We start from the raw sequence: 18,503 nt of genomic DNA, 5'->3' as shown, positions 1-18,503 counted from the left end.
CAGAACCGATGCCCCATCTGGGGTCTGGCAGGCAGAGAGGAAGTGGTGGGGGCAGGGATGGACACAGCCATCAGCAGCAGGGATGGGTGAGCTTGCGCCTTGCATACTAATGACATTTCTAATCAGCCAGAACGAGGCGCTGGCATCAATCTGCCAAGTGGCCAGCTCTGTGAATCATCCTGGAACTGACAGGAAGGTTCCAGAGGGTGGTGACCCAGCTTAGCTGTGAGGGGTGGAGCCTGAGCCAGATCCCTGGTCCTGGGCCAAGGGGCACCCTGCCGTCCCGGCCTCCCAGCCATGCCCCATACACCAGGCTGCTCTTCACACCTGATTTTATTCCATGACACTGATTTGCTGAAAACCCCGTTTCCTGGGCAGGGGAAGGCAGTGGGTGGCCTGGCAGAAGGGGGGATGGCCTCCCAGGAGGATGGTAACACTCGGCTCTGATAAGCACTGGCCCATCCAGCCCCACCCTCTCCCTCCAGTTCATTTAAAAACTGAGCTGCAAAAGTAAAATAGAATGAAAAAATAAAAACAAAACCCTGAGATGTTAAAAACCAAATTAAAAATCCCCTTTGGTGTCAAAAGGTCCTATTCCTAAAAGCCAGTGGGTGGGGGAGGCCGGTGGGGTGGTGCCAGGGTGTGGCTTCAGTCCTCCTGCTCATGGTCATGGTCACTGTCACACTCCTCCTTGTCCTGCAGGCCCAAGAGGTTCTCGGTGCCCGGCCGCTTCAGGATGGCGCTGTACTTGAGGGCGGCAGCCTCTGCCCGCAGCACCACCTCCACCAGGCTGAAGATGGTGATGACCTGCAGCACAGCAGAGCCCGGCAGTGACTCAGGTGGGTCTCGAGGGGCTGCCCACGGGATAGGGGGGTCAGGGACCCATGGACCAAGCCTAGCTCTGCCACCATCTGTCAGCAGGGTGCCTGGGGCCACTTGTTCTGCCTCTTTAGGCCTCTGCTGCCAGTGTGAGAGCCGAGCCCACTCAAATACTGAGGCCCTGGGGCCCTGGCACACAGTGAGCACTAGGGTAGGGAAACGGTGGGGTCTGGGCTGGCCTAGGGAGCATGTTTAGGTAAAGACTGTTTGTTATACAGAATTTCTTGGGCAGGAGGTCCATAGCTTCCATCAGATTCTTAAAAGTTAAAGGCCCTGTTCTAAAGAGACAGGCGGAACCTCCCCCTATCTCTGCCTCTTCTCACAGTGGGTGCCCCCAAGGGAGGAAGGTGGTACCAGAAAGCTAGGAGGGAATGTGGGTGAACTGGTGTCCACCACCAGGAGCCTTGGTGCGGGGGAGGGGCGGGGTCTGGGCTGCAGTGGTGCTCTGGGAACGCGGCGCCAGCCCGGGGTTCTGACCTGCTGCACTGGCTCCGGCTCGGCGTCCTCAGGATCCCAGACAAGTGTCAGCACCGGCTTCTTGCCCACCCTCCGGAAGCGGTGGGACCGCAGGGGCAGGGCCTGGGGGTGAACACAGCTGGGTCTCAGGACCTGGGCCTGGATGCAGCCTCCTAACCATTGACCCTGCAAAGCCCTGACTGACCTCAAGGGAGCTCCCTGCCCTGACACCCACCCAGCAGCTGGCTGCTTGACTTTCTGGGGGTACCAGCCTCATCCTCACTCTGGCCAGCTTCAGGGTGGGGCAGGACAAGGCCAGTTCCTAGGCTCTGTGTGTTATTCGGGGAAAGTGGTGGGTTTGCCCTGGCACATCAGGACCTGGGCGGGAGGTGGACCAAGCACCGGAGGCTGGAGGGCTGCTGCCCCCTGCTGGCGCTGGGTGTTAGCACAGACTGAGGGCTGGGTTGTCTGCAGAGATGATCTAGATCTGAACTTCTGTCCCGCTCAACGTCAGGACTTAAGGACGAGAACGCTGATTGGTTCCAGCTGGCCTCTGTTCTGTCTCTTCTGTTTTACTCCATGTTAATATCATGTTTATTCTACACTATGTGCTGGGCTCTGCACACCCCAAAGTGTTTTGGATGTTAAGCACAAGGTAGGCTGAAACAGCTCCATCAGGTGGCCTGAGACAGGCACCAAGAGCCTGGAATAAATAGCCACCAGAGCAAAGGCTGGTCTCTTCCTTTAGTTTAGGGCGTCACTTTCAGAGTGGCAATGGATATTCGTTCTGGTCTTCTCCCATGTTCCTATAAGAAATCTCGCAAAGGCTGTATACCCTGCCGTCCTGTACTGGTTATGGAGAGACCTGTTTTCTGGGACCTTGAAGAAGCAGCCTGACCCCTGGCCTGGATCCCCTATCCCAGACAGGCTCAGTTGGATATTTGGCAAGGCCCATAAGTGAGTGGGGTTGGTGCTGGGTCTTGGAGGGGGACCAAGGTCAGGGGCTCCATACCCTCTACCTCCGTGTGCCAGCATAGCCCACATCTGAGCGAGGGTGCGATGCAGAGTCACCACCACAGCTTGGATCCCCAGTGAGGACAGGGACAGCAGGGTCCTCGCCTGTGCTCCCATCCTCCATGCTTATGTCCCACTAAGGGCTGTCCCTGGTCCACGACCCCCCAGATGCTAGGAAAATATGAAGGAGACCCCAGCGAAGGGAATGGAACAGGCAGGGGAAAACAAAGTGTGCTTAGTGGATGCGGCTAGATGTCTGAGGGGGGAACTGCACAGCCCCCACACTCATTTCACAGTTGATGGGCGTCTGCACCCTGTAGTTGGCCTCTGCCTCCCCAGAAGGTCCCTAACTGTGGCCTGGATGCCCCCATATACTCACATTGCAGTAGATGCGCTTGTGCACCCCGTAGCGTAGTACCAGCACGTCGAAGGCCTGGTTCAGGACACCCAGCACCATGGCTTCTGACTCTAAGGGGCCACTCTCCTGCAGGGTGGACAGGGCTCCAGCTAAGGCTTGGCCACGGGACGTGGCCTCCCCCCAGGGCCCACCCTGGCTCTGAAGGCCCCTGGGCTCCTCCAGGGCTCTTGTGAGCAGCTGCCAGGAGGGGAGGTGGGGCAGATGGAAGGGGAGGGGGTGTCAGGAGGGTGGCCTCACCTTGACCAGGATGGCAAAAAAGAGGCTGGTGCTGAGCTCATGCACGCGCTTCGATGCCATGCGGCGGTCATTGCAGTGGTCGGCCTGCTTCTGCAGGACACTGGGCTCCACATCTGGCAGCTCCCTGTAGCCTGGAGAAAGGGTGGTTGGGGGCTTGCTATCGGGAAGGGGGTGTGCGGTACTCTATGTGCACGGCATGGCTGGGTGATGGGTAGTGTGGTACCTGGGACCAGGCAAGGTGGGGCCTGGGAGGCCCATGCAGAGTGAAGGCCTCCTGCTGCCCAGCTCCAGAGACTGAGAATGATGGGCGGCCTTTGTTTGGGTTTCTAATGAGCCCTAATGTGGCTTCCCCTATAGGGACTCACAGAGGGAGAGTTTCAGGTCCAGAGTCCCTGCTGCTGGAGCTTCCATAGTCATAGCAGTGTGGTTTCTGGGCACCCCCTTTAGGGGGTGGGCAGCCGCTAGCTGGGCACAGGCCTGCATTCCGAACTGCGCCTCTTACCGAGTGTAGCGGCTAGGAGACGGTGCACCATGACGTCTGCAAAGCGGCGGATGGGCGAGGTAAAGTGTGTGTAGAGTGGCACGTTGAGGGCGTAGTGCCGGAATTGCTCCTGGTCCCGCAGCATCCCCGAGCAGAAGTACAGTGCCATCTAGGGGGGTGGGGAGGGGGGAGGGGGCCGTCTGAGAGCCTGGCCAAGCTGGGCAGGGCTGGGTCAGGGGCTCCATACCCTTTGCCCCCAACGCTCCACCGTGTGCCAGCCAAGGGAGGCAACATTTCGCCAGCCTCAGCCCTTCTTGTCCCTGATAATCTGGCCTGGGGCCAAGACCCAGGTCTGAGTTCAAAAGGCCCTTGGGCAGGGCAGGGATTATGACGGGGTACAGGAAGGGATAGGCATTGCTCTGGGGCCCTGCAAACAGTCTCAGGCTGGAACAGTCCTGCGGTCCTGGGAGTCCTGGCCACAGGCCTGAAGCTGCTGGCCCCGAGTCCCTGAGCTCTCAGGGCTGGGAAACAAGGACGTGCTGCTGCCTGGGAACCAATGAGCAGGTTCCTCATCGGAGCCAGAGTCACACCCTGTGTGTTCACTTGCTCGTTCACGGGCTGCTTGCCACGCTCTCTCACCCTCACACCCTTCCGTGCGCTTACTCAGCCAAATGGTCAGCCGGCCCTGGTTCCTGTGTACAAGGCCCTGGAACCCAGGGCGCAGCTGGTGGTGACCTGCTCAGCTCCCCAATTCGGCTTCTTTTCCAGCTCCTGCTGCCTCCTGGGTTATGTCTGGGGCAAGTCACAGGGGGAGGTGGGAGCTGCCTCCACTCTGAGCCAGTTTGTTCTCAGAGGTGGCCCAGTTCCCCAGATGAGCTGGGGTGAAGAGGACAGAAGGCCGTGGCTCCCTTCCTGCCTGGCAAAGGTGTCTCTTGGCAGGGTGGGATGGGTGGGGACCGTAGCTTTCCCACAGTGACCAGCCCTCCCTGGATCAGCCCTCGTGTCCTGTTTCAGCAGTTCGCTCAGGACTTTCATGCTCACTGCTGCTCCCCTGCCCGGTCCCCCGTCTTGCCACAGTTTTTAGGTTGGGAGAAAGGGACTCTAGACTGCCTGGTCACTCCCTGCCATCAGATCCCAAGGCAGAGGCAGGCCTCTGAGGAAAGGCCAGGGAAGTCCAGCCTTTTTCAGACTCCGGGTGACTCAGGAAAGAGCTCCTTCCCATGGAGCTCCAGGGCTGGTTTGACTTTGGATGTGGATGCCTTCTAGGGTCAGGGAAAGGGGGCCTCACTGGCCATGCATGGCACAGCCAGGGGTGAGGGGGGGGGGAATTCTTGTGACCTATGGGCAATTAGAGGGCAGAGTAGTATTGAGTCCAGTGGCCATAGGTTCACTGCCCCCCCCCCCCCCCCCCCCCCGCCCCATGTGGGCTTTAAGGTGCTTGGTGTGGGGCAGGGTAAGGGTAGCTAGACCTAAACAGGCCCCGACAGCTCCGTCCCTGGCAGCCCTATAAGATGCCAGAAAGCAAATCACCTGTGGCCAGATGGGGCGATCTGGTTCTTGTGAAGAGAATGAATAGTGCTGAGCAACTGAGCCCCTGAAAAATGGTTTGTCACTGCCCCCCAGAAGGGCTGCAGCCCAGAGCTAGCCCCATCAGCATCCCCAGCTCCTGATGGCCTGACAGTCCACTGGGCTGGCTCCTTCCCAAGATGCTCGGGCTTCCAGGGTTTGAAGCTCAGCCTCAGAGGACTGAGAGGCTGCCAGCCCGTCATCCTGCCTGCAGACACAGGCCCCGGTCTGACCCCTCTTCTCCGGGCTGGTGAGAGGAGACTTGTCTCCCTGGAGTCCACAAGCTGCAGTGGGGGCTGACCACTCCCCTGTTCAGGCTGCTTTGGGAAACACTTTCTCCCCTCCAGGGTCCCCATCTGGCCACGAGGGCTGACCACCCCCATTCCTTTCCCCAACCTGGTCTGGTCTCTGGGGATTGGCACTGAAGGCTTGGTGCAGACCCTGTGGTGACTCCCTGTCCTGTGCCAGGGAACAGAGACCCAGAGGCCACACAAAGGGTCAGCAGGGCTCAAACTGGGCCCTCGAGCAGGTCCAGTCAACCTGTCCTTGAGCAGGTGAAGCATGTAAGACCGAGCCGGAGGCAGCAGATCAGGCTCAGCTCTGGGCTCACCTGTCCCAGGTGTTGCCTAGGGACATCTTCACCACCCTTCCACCCAGTCCTCTGCATGCGCAGAAGTCATGGATGCTCCTGGGAGAAAGGGAGGATGGGGGACAGGCCGCTCCTTACCTGCATGGGCCGGGAGCACATGCTGGTGAGCACCTCCTTCCGGGCCAGTGAGTACTTGTCATCTCCAAATATTTCGGTCAGACTTTTCTAGAAGCAAACCCATGTGATATGCAGTCAGGCTTGGGGAGAGGGTCTGGGACCCCTGTCACCCGCAGAGCATCTGAGAGCCGGCTCCAGGGAGGGAGGGTTAGCTGAGGGGCCCAACCCTGCTCAGATGGCCATGGGTGGGGCACAGGGGCCAGCAGCCCCCAGCCTGTGACCCACATTGGGCCTGCCTCATGGGCAACAGCTCGGAGATCAGTCCTTTCACTGGGAGTTGGCTGGCCTGGACAGACTGTTTCCAGCTGTCTGACGCAAGGCACCTCTGCACTCACCCTAGGCTTGGGCACAGGAGGAAATAGTCTCCCTCCAGTGGGATCAGAGCTGGGCACTGGAGTTCTGAGCTCCATGAGGCTTAGCTAGAGGCAGGGAACACCTGACACCACTTACCATAAAAGGCATGCTATGGCTTCCAATGACCCAGCCCCCACTGAAGGCCTCTGGGCCAAGCCAAGCCCATGCCAGGCTACAGGACCCCTGCCATGGCTGAACCTCAAGTGACTTCCCTTGCCCGGTCCTGGTGGGAAGCACAGCCCAGGGCCAAGGCCTTGCAGGGGAAGTCCTGGCTGAAGAGGAAAAGACCCTGGTGGGATGCAGAGGCTGCTGCACCCCCAACATCCTCTTCCCCACAAACAGTGCCTCTACCTGCCTCCCCCCACTTTCCAGGCCCCAGCACTCACATTGAGGGCCCCAGAGGAGGTGAAGTCCATGGGCAGCCCCATCTGGTCACAGAATTCCACCAGGTCATTGAGCATCTTGGTTTGGGGTGGGGGGTGCCGGCGCAGCAGTGCCCTCTCCGGGAAGGCGCGATAGATTTTGTGGGCCACTGCCATGTTGGCCAAGAGCATAAACTCCTCCACGAGCCTGCAGAGGAAGGAACCAGTCAGGGGCCATTCCCATCTTTCTGTCCCAGGCTCTCTGCTAGCTGGCCCTCCTGCACCCTCAGTCTCAGCCTAGAGATGCCCTCCCCCATCCATCTACTTGTTCCTCGAGTTGCTTTCTCTCTCAACCCTGTTCACACCCCTCACTGCACTAATCAATCCACAAGACCCTTCTCTTTGCAGTGTCAGCTTGGGCACTGTCTGCCCCACTAGAAGGGGCTCCTGGAGAGCAGGCATGGGGTCTGTCCCATTCTCTGCTTCGCCCCGGGGCTTGGCACCCCGTCTAACCCACAGAAAGTGCTCAGAGAAGATCTCTGTAAGAAAACAATGTGCCCCAAGAACCCAGAGGGCTCCCTCTCTCCCTGGGGAGATGAGGGTTTCTGAGGATGAACGGGAGAGTCCTCAAGACAGCAAGAGTGACCTCACACATCCTGGGACAAGGCAAAGGTGCTACTGGGGTGTTCAAACCCCGGACAGTCAACCTCTTAGGAGTTAACGCTCTAGTTCTGCTTTACTTTAGTGTAATTAGGATCAACAATAAGTACGAATAGATACAGCTCACCAAGGGCCCAAGGGGAGGAAGGGGACTGATGGAGGAGGAGGAAGTGTGCCAGAATTGAAGAGTCAGGCAAAGTGGGAAGCTGGATCACAGAGGCCTGAGGTCAGCACCCCCACCCCTAATCTGAGGCAGCCTACATGGTGCTCCCCCACCTGGGGCTCCCACAGATCATACGGATGGTGCACAAGAGCTGAGGCCTCTGAGAAGGGGGCTCAGGCATGTCCTGGTGCCATGGTGGCCAGGGTGCCCTGAGTGGGGAAAGTCTTGCTTAGAATAGGAAAGACTCTCCCCTGCCTTTAATCTGAACTCCAGGTTGCATGTCAAACCTGTGCTTCTCCCACCAAGGAAGAAGGAAGGAAGGAAGGAGGGAAGGAAGGAGGGAAGGAAGGAAGGAAGGGGGGGAGGAAGGAGGGAAGGAAAGTAGCGAATGACAGGAGCAGGTCAGGCAGAGGGGGAGCCTGAGTGTGTGAAGCCCCTCCTCCCCCCAGACTGAGTCTGCCTCAGCAGAAGTTTGGCTCTAGTCTACCAAGCTGTCCCAACAGCACATCTCTCTCCCAGAAGCCCTCTCTATAAATCCTACACCCATAGCCCCTCCACTACAGGCACTGCTTTGGGCCAGCACACCGTGGGGCAGGGTTACAACTTGGGTATAGGACACAGGCTTGGACCTCTGCTAGCCCATGTACCATACAGGAAGCCAGTGCGGGGAACGAGGAGTTTCTTCATTACCACTGAGATGCCCCAACAACCTTTAAAGTGGCCATCCTGATCCTTCCCTCCCGCATCTGTCCTTGAGCACATTACTCCCTGTGGAAAAATCCTTGCGTTCAAGCACCTGAACCCAACCACCAAAAATCTCAGGTGAAATTTTGACCTGGTTCCACATGCTCTTTTCTTTTCTTTTTTTTTGAGAAAGAGACATCAATTTGTTGTTCCACTTTTTATGCGTTCATTGGTTGATTCTTGTGTGTGTCCTGACTGGGGATTGACCCACAACCTTGGCATATTGGGACGATGCTCTAACCAAATGAGCTACCCTGCCAAGGCTCACATGCTCTTGCTGTAGGACCCTGAACAAGTCACGGGCCTTTTCTGACCCTCCTTTTTCTCTAATGTAGAAAAGGAATAATAATAAACAGCACCTCTTCACGCCAGAATAATACATATTTTAGGGCCAATCCTGTGCCTCAAGACATGAGGAGTGCTTTCCTCTCTCCCTGCCTTCCATGCCAAGTGGCCAGCCTGGGTGTCTCCGAGTGCCCTGTGATTTTCATCCCTGCCATCTATCCCCCTTCCTCACCCTTGCCATGCCTTCCCTACAGGCCCAGGCTGCTGTACGGTCACCTGTGTAACAGTCTAGCACAGGAGTGGGCAAACTTTTTGACTCGAGGGCCACAATGGGTTCTTAAACTGGACCGGAGGGCCGAACAAAAGCATGGATGGAGTGTTTGTGTGAACTAATATAAATTCAAAGTAAACATCATTACATAAAAGGGTACGGTCTTTTTTTTTTTTTTTTAGTTTTATTCATTTCAAACGGGCCAGATCCGGCCCGCGGGCCGTAGTTTGCCCACGGCTGGTCTAGCATCACCTAACTCTTCATATTTGGTTTTCTTATTGGATTTTGTCAACCCAAGAGGAGTCTCAATTCCTGCTCAATAAATGTCTGATTTATTGTCTCCTCTTGATCAGACACTGCAGGCCATCACCTCCTAAATTCTTCAGATACATATATTCATTCATTCGTTTGTTCACTCAACAAACATTGCTGTGTGCTAGGCAGGTCTAGGCTTGCCTTCCCATGTAGTCAGAGAATAGTTGTGGGTTTGGAACCCCACCTCCAGCCTACCAGCAGGCTAGGGTGAAGACACTGGGCTGCATTTTGCCAGCATGGCCAGCAGGGGGCAGCATGTCCCCACAGCAGGGCTATAGGGCAAAGTAGCAGGGCTGAGCTGAGGCGCCTTCAGCCTGTCCCCTCACTTGGCTCTCCCCTCCAGGGTCAAATGTTGGGCAGCCTCCCCAGGCAGAGCCAAGCTCCTGTTCCCAGTTCCTGCCTTACTTCTCTTCTTCTTCTTTTTTAAAAAAATATTTTTATTGATTTCAGAGAGGAAGGGAGAGGGAGAGAGATAGAAACATCAAAGATGAGAGAGAATCATTGATTGGCTGCCTCCTGCATGCCCCCTACTGGGGATTGAGCCGGGCATGTGCCCTTGACAAGAATCTAACCCGGGACATCAGTCTGCAGGATGATGTTCTATTCACTGAGCCAAAACAACTAGGGCTCTGCCTTACTTCTCAAGGTTGTAGGTAAGGAGAATAGGAGGGAAAGGAAGGGGAAGGGAGGGCCAATGTCCAAAGCCCCAGACAGTGACAACAGATCCCAGTCAAGCTGCTTCTCCAGTGACCCCACTCCTTGTCCTCCCTGGACCCCCAGTACAGTGCTGAGTCACCTGAGGCTGGTGAGAGAAAAACAAGTGTGCTCTTATTGACCTTGAGAGCAAAGTTAGGCGAAGCTTTGGATGCAGAGGCCGACCTTGGGCAGGGCCGTGGTGCCTTTGGGGGGCTCCAATTCTCTTTGAGTGTCTCGGCCCCTCCCTTGCAACAGAGAGGCAGGAGTTAGGAGGGCAGCCTGTGGAATCCTCTCCAAATTAGTTCACTGATATCAAGCATTCATCCCAGAAAAATGTCAATGTCACCAAACTGGGAGGCTGTGCAGTAATAAGCCCAGTTCTCTTAGTGCCACCATGGCTCATTACTGTTTTAGTACAGCTGCACGGATCGTTTTCCCACAACCTGTCCTTAAAATTCTTCTTTTAGTAGCAGGTGGGAGAGGGAGGATAAGGAGAACCTGCCAACGAGTGAGCATGAGAAAGCAGGAGTGGGGCCTGGAGAGCCCTGGTGATCAAGCCCTGGGATGGCTGGGAGGGGTGCAGCACAGACGGAACTGGGTCCCCAAGGAGTGCAGGAACAGAAAAACCAAGGAAAAGCCAAGCGGCCAGCAACCAGATTCCAGAGTTCAGGATTCACTGTCAAAACTTGGCAGGCACCACAGGAGGGAGAACTGGGCTAGCCAGAGCGAGTGTCACAGGTCCCCCACGGGCCAGTTCCCCAGAGGGACCGGCAGGGGGCCCCCAACATCTCCCTCCCACAGGACCTGGGACGTGGCAGGAGTATCTTAGAACCCAGGAAATTCTGAGCAGGAAAGAGCGTCCCTTTATAAGTTGCCCAAGGTCCAGGGTCTCTGGGCTCCCATTCAGCGTTTTTCCTTCACCAAAGCCAGCTCTGGGGCTGAGGGCTGCACTCAGCCAGGGAAAGCGAACAGCAGGGTGATCACAAGAGGAGCTCTGACAGCTGACCCCATCAGAAACCCCCCTTCTCTTTCCTCTTTTGGGGATGGCAGTGCTGTATGCACAGGCCCACAGCCAGGCCTTAGATGATGTCCGGAGCTGTTCTGGATGGTTAGGACACACCTCTGAGAGCAAACTGCACACACTGGGGTCTGGGAACCCAAGTGGAGATGGAGCCTTGCACGCTGCTCTGATCATAACTCCTCCCCCTCCCATCCCACCTCCCAGCATGGCACAGGCATGAGATCACTCAGTCCTGCTGGGGGGCGGGGAGGGGGGGGATGAGGAGGGGTGGAGGGTAAGCTGGAACTCAGCAACTGCCTGACAACTGCTCTAAATAGGGGCTCAGGAATGGCTGCCAGCCAGGATCACCTTCCAGAACAGCAAGCCAAGTTCTCAGAGATGAGGCCTTAGTCCCAGGCCTGGCATCTGCTGAGCATCTGGAGCCAGTACTACTGGGGGTCCACCACTCTGGAGGTCTGGGGCGGGCTCTGCTGTGATAGACAACTGCATGGCCAACTGGGGGACCAGTCAAGCACTTGCAGCATCCCACCTACCTGTGCTCTGGGCCTCCAGGTGCTGGAGGGCGAGGCAGAGGACAGGTGAGAGGCTATTCATTCCAGGGAGGAGCTGAGCAAGCCCAGAGGTGTCAGAGTCCCTCACCTGCTATGGCAGATGGCAGGTAAGACTGCAAGCAACCTACACACAAGTACACACACTCCTCCCACAGCAAAGATGACTCTGGTCTAGAATGGTGTTTCCCAAAAGGTGTTACTGTCACTTAAAGAATAAAGTATAGCCTGGCCAGGTAGTTCAGTTGGTTGGGCATTGTCCCATGCACCAAATAGTTGCCGGCTCGATTACCAGTCAGGGCACATACCTGGTCAGGGCATGTACGGGAGGCAACCGATCAATGTTTCTCTCTCACACTGACCTCTCCCTGTCTCTGTCTCTCCCTTCCTCTCTCTCTAAAACCAATAAGAACATACCCTCAGGTGAGGATTAAAGAATAAACACATATGAAGTGCTGGAGGTTATTTATGAGGAGGAGCTATTGGATGCAGCATTTGCTGCTCAGTGATGACTGAATGTGTTTGGTCGCATCTTAAAGGGCAATGTTTGGGAAAGGCCACACCACCTGGCAGGGATCAGGCAGTGGCTACTAGTAAATGAGAACTGGACTAAAACACTACCCTTTCAGAAGAAGGTTGTCCATCCTTGACTGCCAAGGAACTGGACTGAGTGTCCCTCTGCTCATCTGGAAGGCAGTGGCTCTGCTTTGTGTTTGTGGCCACAGAAGGCCCTCTGGTTGGGGGGTGTCCTATGGTGAGGCTCCTGCTCATGACCTCTCCTGGTGCTACTTTCTTCCTTGCTCAGGCCAAGCCACCTGGAGGGGCGGAGAGGCTAGTGGTTGCCTTCAATCCCAGCTCTGCTGCTCAATAGTTGTGATTTCAGATAAGTTTCTTAACCTCTCTGAATCTCAATTTATTTATCTGAAAAATGGGGATGCAATATACAAGTGCCTACCCTTAATTATCACATTATTGTTATGCATACTGTGGATATAACTGACCCCAGTGGCCCCAACCCCAGGATTTGGCTGACCATGGCAAGATGCCTAGAGGCCTCTGCTGTGCTCTCACCACAATGTCACCCCAAGTCCAGGCCTCCATCTCTTACCAACTGGCCTCTCTATTATTTTTTTCTTTTTCTTTGTTTAAAAAATATATTTTTATTGATTTCAGGGAGGAAGGGAGAGGGAGAGAGAGATACATAGAAACATCAATGATGAGAGAGACACATTGATTGAATGCCTCTTGCATGCGCCCCAACCAGGGCCAGGGATGAAGCCTACAACTGAGATATGTGCCCTTGACCGGAATCAAACCTGGAACCCTTCAGTCCGAGGGCTGACACTCTATCCACTAAGCCAAACCCGCCAGGGCTGATCTCCCTACTTTCCTTTTTCACACCCAAAGTGGTGTATTCTTTCTCCAGGGCAAATCTGGTTACTTTCCTCTCTTGCCTGCAGCCCTTCAGCAGCTACTACTACCCTCCAGACAGTTCCACCTCCTCCTAAAATGAACTTTACAAAGCTTTGTGTCATGTGCCCGGATCACTTCTTCCCCCTCCCCTCCTCCTTCCCTCCCCGCACACACTTCAACCATACTGAATTCTGGGCTGTTTCTTTCTTCTGTCCCTTTGCACTGCTGTTCCCTTAGCCTAGAATCCTAGACTACTCTTCTCCCATCTCTTTGTCTTAGATGTCCCTTCCTGTGGAGAGATAGCATGAGGTGTCCACTCTATGTGCTCCCTGGACAGCCATTTCTATCCCATCTCGGCACTTAGCCCACATCACTGACCATGGGCTGTATCTCCCCCAATCCCTTCACCCTCACTCCAATGCTGCCTCCCCTGGTCCCAGTACAAGGCCCTGCACAGTGTAGCCACTCAATAAACCTGCGGAGAATGAAGGATTCACAGGACGGGGCATGTTCAGGAGTTGAGGGTTAGGTCCCTGCCGCCATGCCCCTTTCTGTTCGGGCATACAATCCTCATACGTTTACTTTTGACTCCTTACACTGCTGCCAGAGGTTGTCATTAATTTAAAGCTCTGCCTAAGAGCTTGACTGAGATCATCCCCAAACCAGGCCAGAGAGCACAGCCTGTTCCTGTTCTTTCCCTCTCCGTCTACAGAGCACCATGTGCACTTATGACAAGCCAGAGTACTACACCTCCCAACTAGAGCCATTCATTTGTTCCTGTTTGTACTCTTATTCATCCTCAAATCTTTCTGAGCTGCTGCTGTGGGTTGGGTCATCAAGAGAGGGACGAGACACCAGTAAGCACCACATGTGAGTGCAGCCCATGAAACCTTCCTGCGGCCTGGGGAGGCATTTTTAATCCCTCTCTGTGTGGATACAAAAAGGGAAGGAGATGGCCCCACATCCCCCTACTCCCTGAGAACAGCTGGGATTCATGAACAGGGCTGTGTGATCTTGAGGCCCTGCTGCCACCAGAGATCCTTGGCCTGCCCTCCTGAAAAGAAGATATGTCTAGAAATGCAAGATCAATTCCAAGAGATGGCAGGGAGGGAAATACTTTACACAAAGGGATGAAGGTGTGAAGATGTGAAGAAAAAAAAAGGCATGTTTTGTGAATGAGGCATCAAGGAGGAGGGCTGTGCAGTAGGGGGCTGGGACTTCATCTGAGAGGTCTGGGGAGCTGCAGGATGAGGGATGGACATGAAGCAGAAGAACCAGCAATGGTGGGACACGGGGACCAGAGGCCACATGCCATTAGGATGGAAGCGGAAGAGTCTGAGGGCTGACAAGAAGCCAGAGGCAGCAAGAAAGGGCAGGTTGTGCCAGAGTCTAAGATACATACAAGGTGAGGCTCTCAGAGTGGACACAACTGTCACCGTGTCACAGGGCACAGACGGGTAAGACAGGAGGGGGCTTGGAGGGTGACAAGGTGACTGAGAAGGAAAGTGACATGAGAGGAAGGAGGACATAGGTAGAGCTGGGCAGTTTGCCCACAGTGCTGGCACTGTGGTGAAGAGGGAGGGCTGGAGAGGCCACTGGATTTGGCAAGTAGGAGCTTGGGGCCTCAGTAGCAGTGGGATAGGGAAGTTGAATCAGAAAACCAGAGACTGAAGAGTGAGGGAGGCCGTTGGGGTGGACAACTCTCAATACATTTATTGGTGAAAGAAACTAGAGTTAAAGGGTTTTCTCTGTAATGTTTTCTGATTGCTGTTTTAAGTATTTTAAAGATCTGAATGTGCTTTCAGAGGCAAAGGAGCTACTGTGAGAAAGACCTAAGGTTGAGCATGTGACCAGCCAGCATTCGAGGAGGAAGAGGCTGTCCAAGGAAGGGCAGCCTCTCCGGGCAGACCCGGGTAGGGGGCACTGGTCCCTGTATGTGGCATTGGAGGCATGGTCCAGATCGAGGTCAACGCTGAGCTGACCATAACCCAGCAGGCTGCTGTCCCCTCCCTTAGCACTCGGCCCATTTAGACGGCAGAGGAAGCTGGTGCCTGCCGGCAGCAGGACTCTCCCCACCCCTTGCTTGGTGTTGGCAGGCAGGCCGAGCTCCCCAGCCTGCTGGTTAAGGGCTTTCGAACTTGGGCTCGCTGCTCCTCTGCACTTACCCTCTCCACACTGCCTGGCAAGAGAGGCAGGGCCTCCGAGGATGTTATGTTTCCAGATCCATTTTACCAGCTAAACCAGATGAGAAACTCGCCCCACCTCTTCCACACTCAGAACACTCAGAAGGTGGCTTTGGAAACAACCAGGAGCCAGGCAGCCAGGGCAGTGGCATGGCTGTTGCCCAAACCTGAAAATGCATCAATTTTTCAAAGACCAAAACCAAGTGAGAGGCTAGAAGAGCTTCTTCTGCCCTCAGCCACCAGGGCACTTGTCACAACTCCATGGGAGTCTCATGCAAATGGAATCAGGCCACTCACAGAGATTGTTCAATTAACTTTTGGTGAAAATTGATAACTGGGACATCTGGTAAGAATTGCTTCTAGCCAGTCTCCAATTCATTTCTTCTGAAGAGTAGACCTTCCCCACTTGGGCACATCCTCAAAGTGGGCCTGGGAGCCCCTAGGCTCTGCAGCGGCCAGCCCTGAAGGTAGCTGTGCCTCTCACAAGAGCTTTGTACCCGAGCAATGCCCCTTCTCCATGATTGAGCAGCCCATAGGGGCGGAGGCAGCGGCCACCCTCATGGGGGACCTGCTGCTCTCCTGCAGCCCTAAACTGAGTGTAGTGTGGCGGGAAACTGGAAGGGCCCTGGTGCCGGGGTCTGATGGGAGGCAGTGGCCAAGGAGCACTGGAGTGAGAGTGCTGGGCTGGGAAACTGAAGCTCTCTGCTGCAGCTCTCTCCTAGGCCAGGCCAGGGTGGAGCTGGTGGCCTGGGAGCTGGAAAGCGGAGGCCTGGAGAGAGGGAGCTGCAAGCAGAGTAGGCCAGGGTGGGTGGGGAACCCACCAGAGGAAATTTAGCAGACTGACTGATGGGCGCCCACCCACAGCTGACTGGGCACCCCACTTCAAGCTACTGAGTGGAGGGTGCTGCAGCCCCAGGGCCGCCCACACGTCAGAGCTTGGGCCTCTCGCTGACCCCTCTCCTCCTGGGCTCGCTGCAACCTGCTGAGCGTTTTGGACATTCCCATGAAACCACAGGGAAATGAATGGGGCCTAGTTCACAGGCATGGAAAACCCCAGAGGAGAAGGCCTCTGGAGCCAGACATAACAGGCCCTGTGGGTGAGGCTGGAGCCAGGTTTCCTCTTCTGTGAGGCTGAACCCACTCCAGGCCTTCCTATAGGTTCGGCAGGCGGGGCCCAGCTACAGCAAGGCATGGTTCAGCTGCTTGTTTTTCTAGCTCAAAAGGAAGTCTCCAGAGGCTAGGCCTCCGGAGCACGGGCCCTTGGGCTCTGCCAAAGGGAGGCCCAGTGGCTGCGGTAGGCAGGGGGTGGGGGCTTGCTGGGGAGCCGGTTGACAGGCAGAAAGCCCTTTGTCAGCGTAAAGAGAAGCCTCGCTCCTTTCCCGAGGTTCAGCACTCTGCTCGGGAGGCGCAGGGCAAGCCTGAACGCGGCAGTGCCGGACTTCCTCATGGCAGAAAGCTCCCCCTAAGCAGAACCAGGTGGCAGCTTCGCAGCCTTGCAGAGCTGGGCAATTAGGGCTTGCTGGCTCCACCACGGTGTTGACACACATGCCTTTCTCCACTTCTAGCTGCTATCCAACTGGAATTGGAACCGCTGACCAGAGGAGGTGTGGCCAAGATGCACAGAGGCCCAGCCACCTTGGGGAACCACCGCAGGGCCCCCAACGGCTTTGCTGCTCTGCTTAGACTCCCAGGCCTGGGGTCTCTTTCATGCCCCAGCCCAATAGGGCTGGCTCTGTAGCCTAGGACAAGTTCGGTGGGGCCAGCGAAGTTACCACTGACATTGGGAGGGATCAATTCTGATTTTGATTTTAAAGTTAGGCTTTGGGCATGAAGCTCTTCGAAAGACAAGGGTGTGCTAGAATACACAGTTGTTTGTACACACACACAGATAAGGGCAGAAGAGACACATGTTCTGGGAACCCAAGCTGCTTTGGTTTTGCAAGTTGGAGCATGCTTTGCTCTCCTTTCCAGATGCTCTTGGCCCCACTGCTGCTGGGTGCAGCTCCCATTGAGCAGGGCCACCATCCCAGGCACATGGCCATTAACAGCTACAGAAAAAGAGCAACTGCTGGTTGGTCTCAGGCATCTCATCGAATCCGCAGAGAAGCCTTGAACAGGGAGCAGTGTGAAGGCCCTAATCTGCACAGAGAGACAATGGGTGTCTGAGAGGCCAAGTATGGTGAGTGCATAGGTCACACAACCAGAGTGTGACAGGGCTGTGATCTGGAGACTGGTCTTTTTTTACTCCAAAGCCTATTCTCCACCACCAACCTGCAGGTGGGAAGGGCCTGCCAGAGTAGCTGAGGTCCAGGCCTACCTGGTGCAAGTGGAGGAAAGGGTAATGTGTCCAGGAGAAAAGGGTGTTCTGGACTGGACAAAACAGGAATCTGAGTTCTTTAGCTAAATAGAGATTCCTCAGCAATACAGAGGAAATCTGTTTCCGCATCTCCCTGAGCCCAGTGACTGAGACCTACAGAGGCAGGGGGGCTACCTGAGTGGACCGGCCAGGGCAGCAAGGCCTGTGGAGGCTCTCAGCACCAGGGACGTGGCTTCTTGCATCAAACGCTGCAGCTCCCTTGGCTCCTACAGGCCTCTTACTGACTGGCTCCTGGCCTCAGCCCAGCTCCCCCACCAAGTCACAAGGAAATGGGTATCTCCACACCTTGACTTTGGGCCTCCTCTTGGCTTATGAGCACCCGACTCTCTGGGATTCCCCCTGGGGCTTCTACACTGCTTTCTCTGCCTGCCAGGCCCTAACCCACCTTCTCCACATTGTCATGTTGAGTTTTCAAGGCTCAACTCACTAGATCAGCAGTTTTCTTTTCTGGGGAGCAGGACTCACTCATCTCTGCATCCCAGGGCCAAGGGCACGTGTAGGTGCTGATGAAATATTTACGGAACAAATAAACGCTTCAGAGACATATCTGCTTAATGATCCACAGAAAATGCTGAGGGGAAAACAAGGCCTTTTTGGGGAGTGGGAGTGGAGCATCCAGGAGAAGGCCCTAGAAGTGGCAGTTTAGTTCCTGCAGCTTCCCTTCAGCTTACCCCTGCTGGAAGGTGGGCACATGAACTTGGCAGACAAAACTAAGACAGCTTCTGCCAGTCTAGTGGGACTCGCTGAATCTGCTCCTGTGAGATTCCTATTTGCTGTAGGTGGTTATCGCTTAGGCCCAACACTAGGTGATGGTGTGCTGGGTGCATTTGTTGGCCACCTGATCAATGAATACTCTTGTCTAATGGCAGCCCACCTCACTGTAAATATGAAACTCAGTTGATTATTAAAAAAATCTCTTTCTGGGCTGTTTCCATTGAACTAACACTTGTCATTATCACCCACTGGGGTGCAGTGTGTTGAGTCTGGCACAGCTCTTCATTAGTTACATGACTTTTAAAATATTGACCCACGGTTTTATGAACTAGGTTCACAGTGATTTAAATGAGCTGAGTGGCCCTAGCCGGTTTGGCTCAGTGGATAGAGTGTCAGTCTGCGGACTGAAGGGTCCTGGGTTCGATTCCAGTCAAGGGCACATGCCCAGGTTTCAGCCTTGATCCCCAGTAGGGGGTGTGCAGGAAGCAGCCAATCAATGACTCCCTCTCATCATTGATGTTTCTCTCCCTCTCTCCCTCTCCCTTACTCTCTGAGATCAATAAAAGATCTATATATTTTT

At 55.2% G+C, this 18,503-nt stretch overlaps 1 protein-coding gene across 2 annotated transcripts in view; it reads right to left on the bottom strand.

The window, feature by feature from the left end:
• Positions 1-315: 315 nt before the first annotated feature.
• The window catches only part of DIS3L2 (DIS3 like 3'-5' exoribonuclease 2), a 304,502-nt gene continuing 286,314 nt past the window's right edge, over positions 316-18,503 (bottom strand). For both annotated transcript variants that reach the window (XM_015561871.1, XM_006760425.2), the window contains 7 exons: positions 6,558-6,741; positions 5,779-5,865; positions 3,507-3,654; positions 3,005-3,135; positions 2,729-2,833; positions 1,357-1,458; positions 316-807 (listed from right to left, as the gene is read on the bottom strand). In XM_015561871.1, coding sequence (XP_015417357.1) covers positions 649-807; positions 1,357-1,458; positions 2,729-2,833; positions 3,005-3,135; positions 3,507-3,654; positions 5,779-5,865; positions 6,558-6,741 — 916 coding nt within the window. In that variant the 3' untranslated portion in view covers positions 316-648. The remainder of the gene's footprint in view (positions 808-1,356; positions 1,459-2,728; positions 2,834-3,004; positions 3,136-3,506; positions 3,655-5,778; positions 5,866-6,557; positions 6,742-18,503) is intronic.

The sequence above is a fragment of the Myotis davidii genome, unplaced genomic scaffold, assembly GCF_000327345.1.
Source record: "Myotis davidii unplaced genomic scaffold, ASM32734v1 scaffold370, whole genome shotgun sequence".
NCBI classification, from domain to species: Eukaryota; Metazoa; Chordata; class Mammalia; order Chiroptera; family Vespertilionidae; genus Myotis; species Myotis davidii.
Note: the sequence above shows the minus strand (reverse complement) of the source record. Positions and strands in the feature narration are given on the sequence as shown.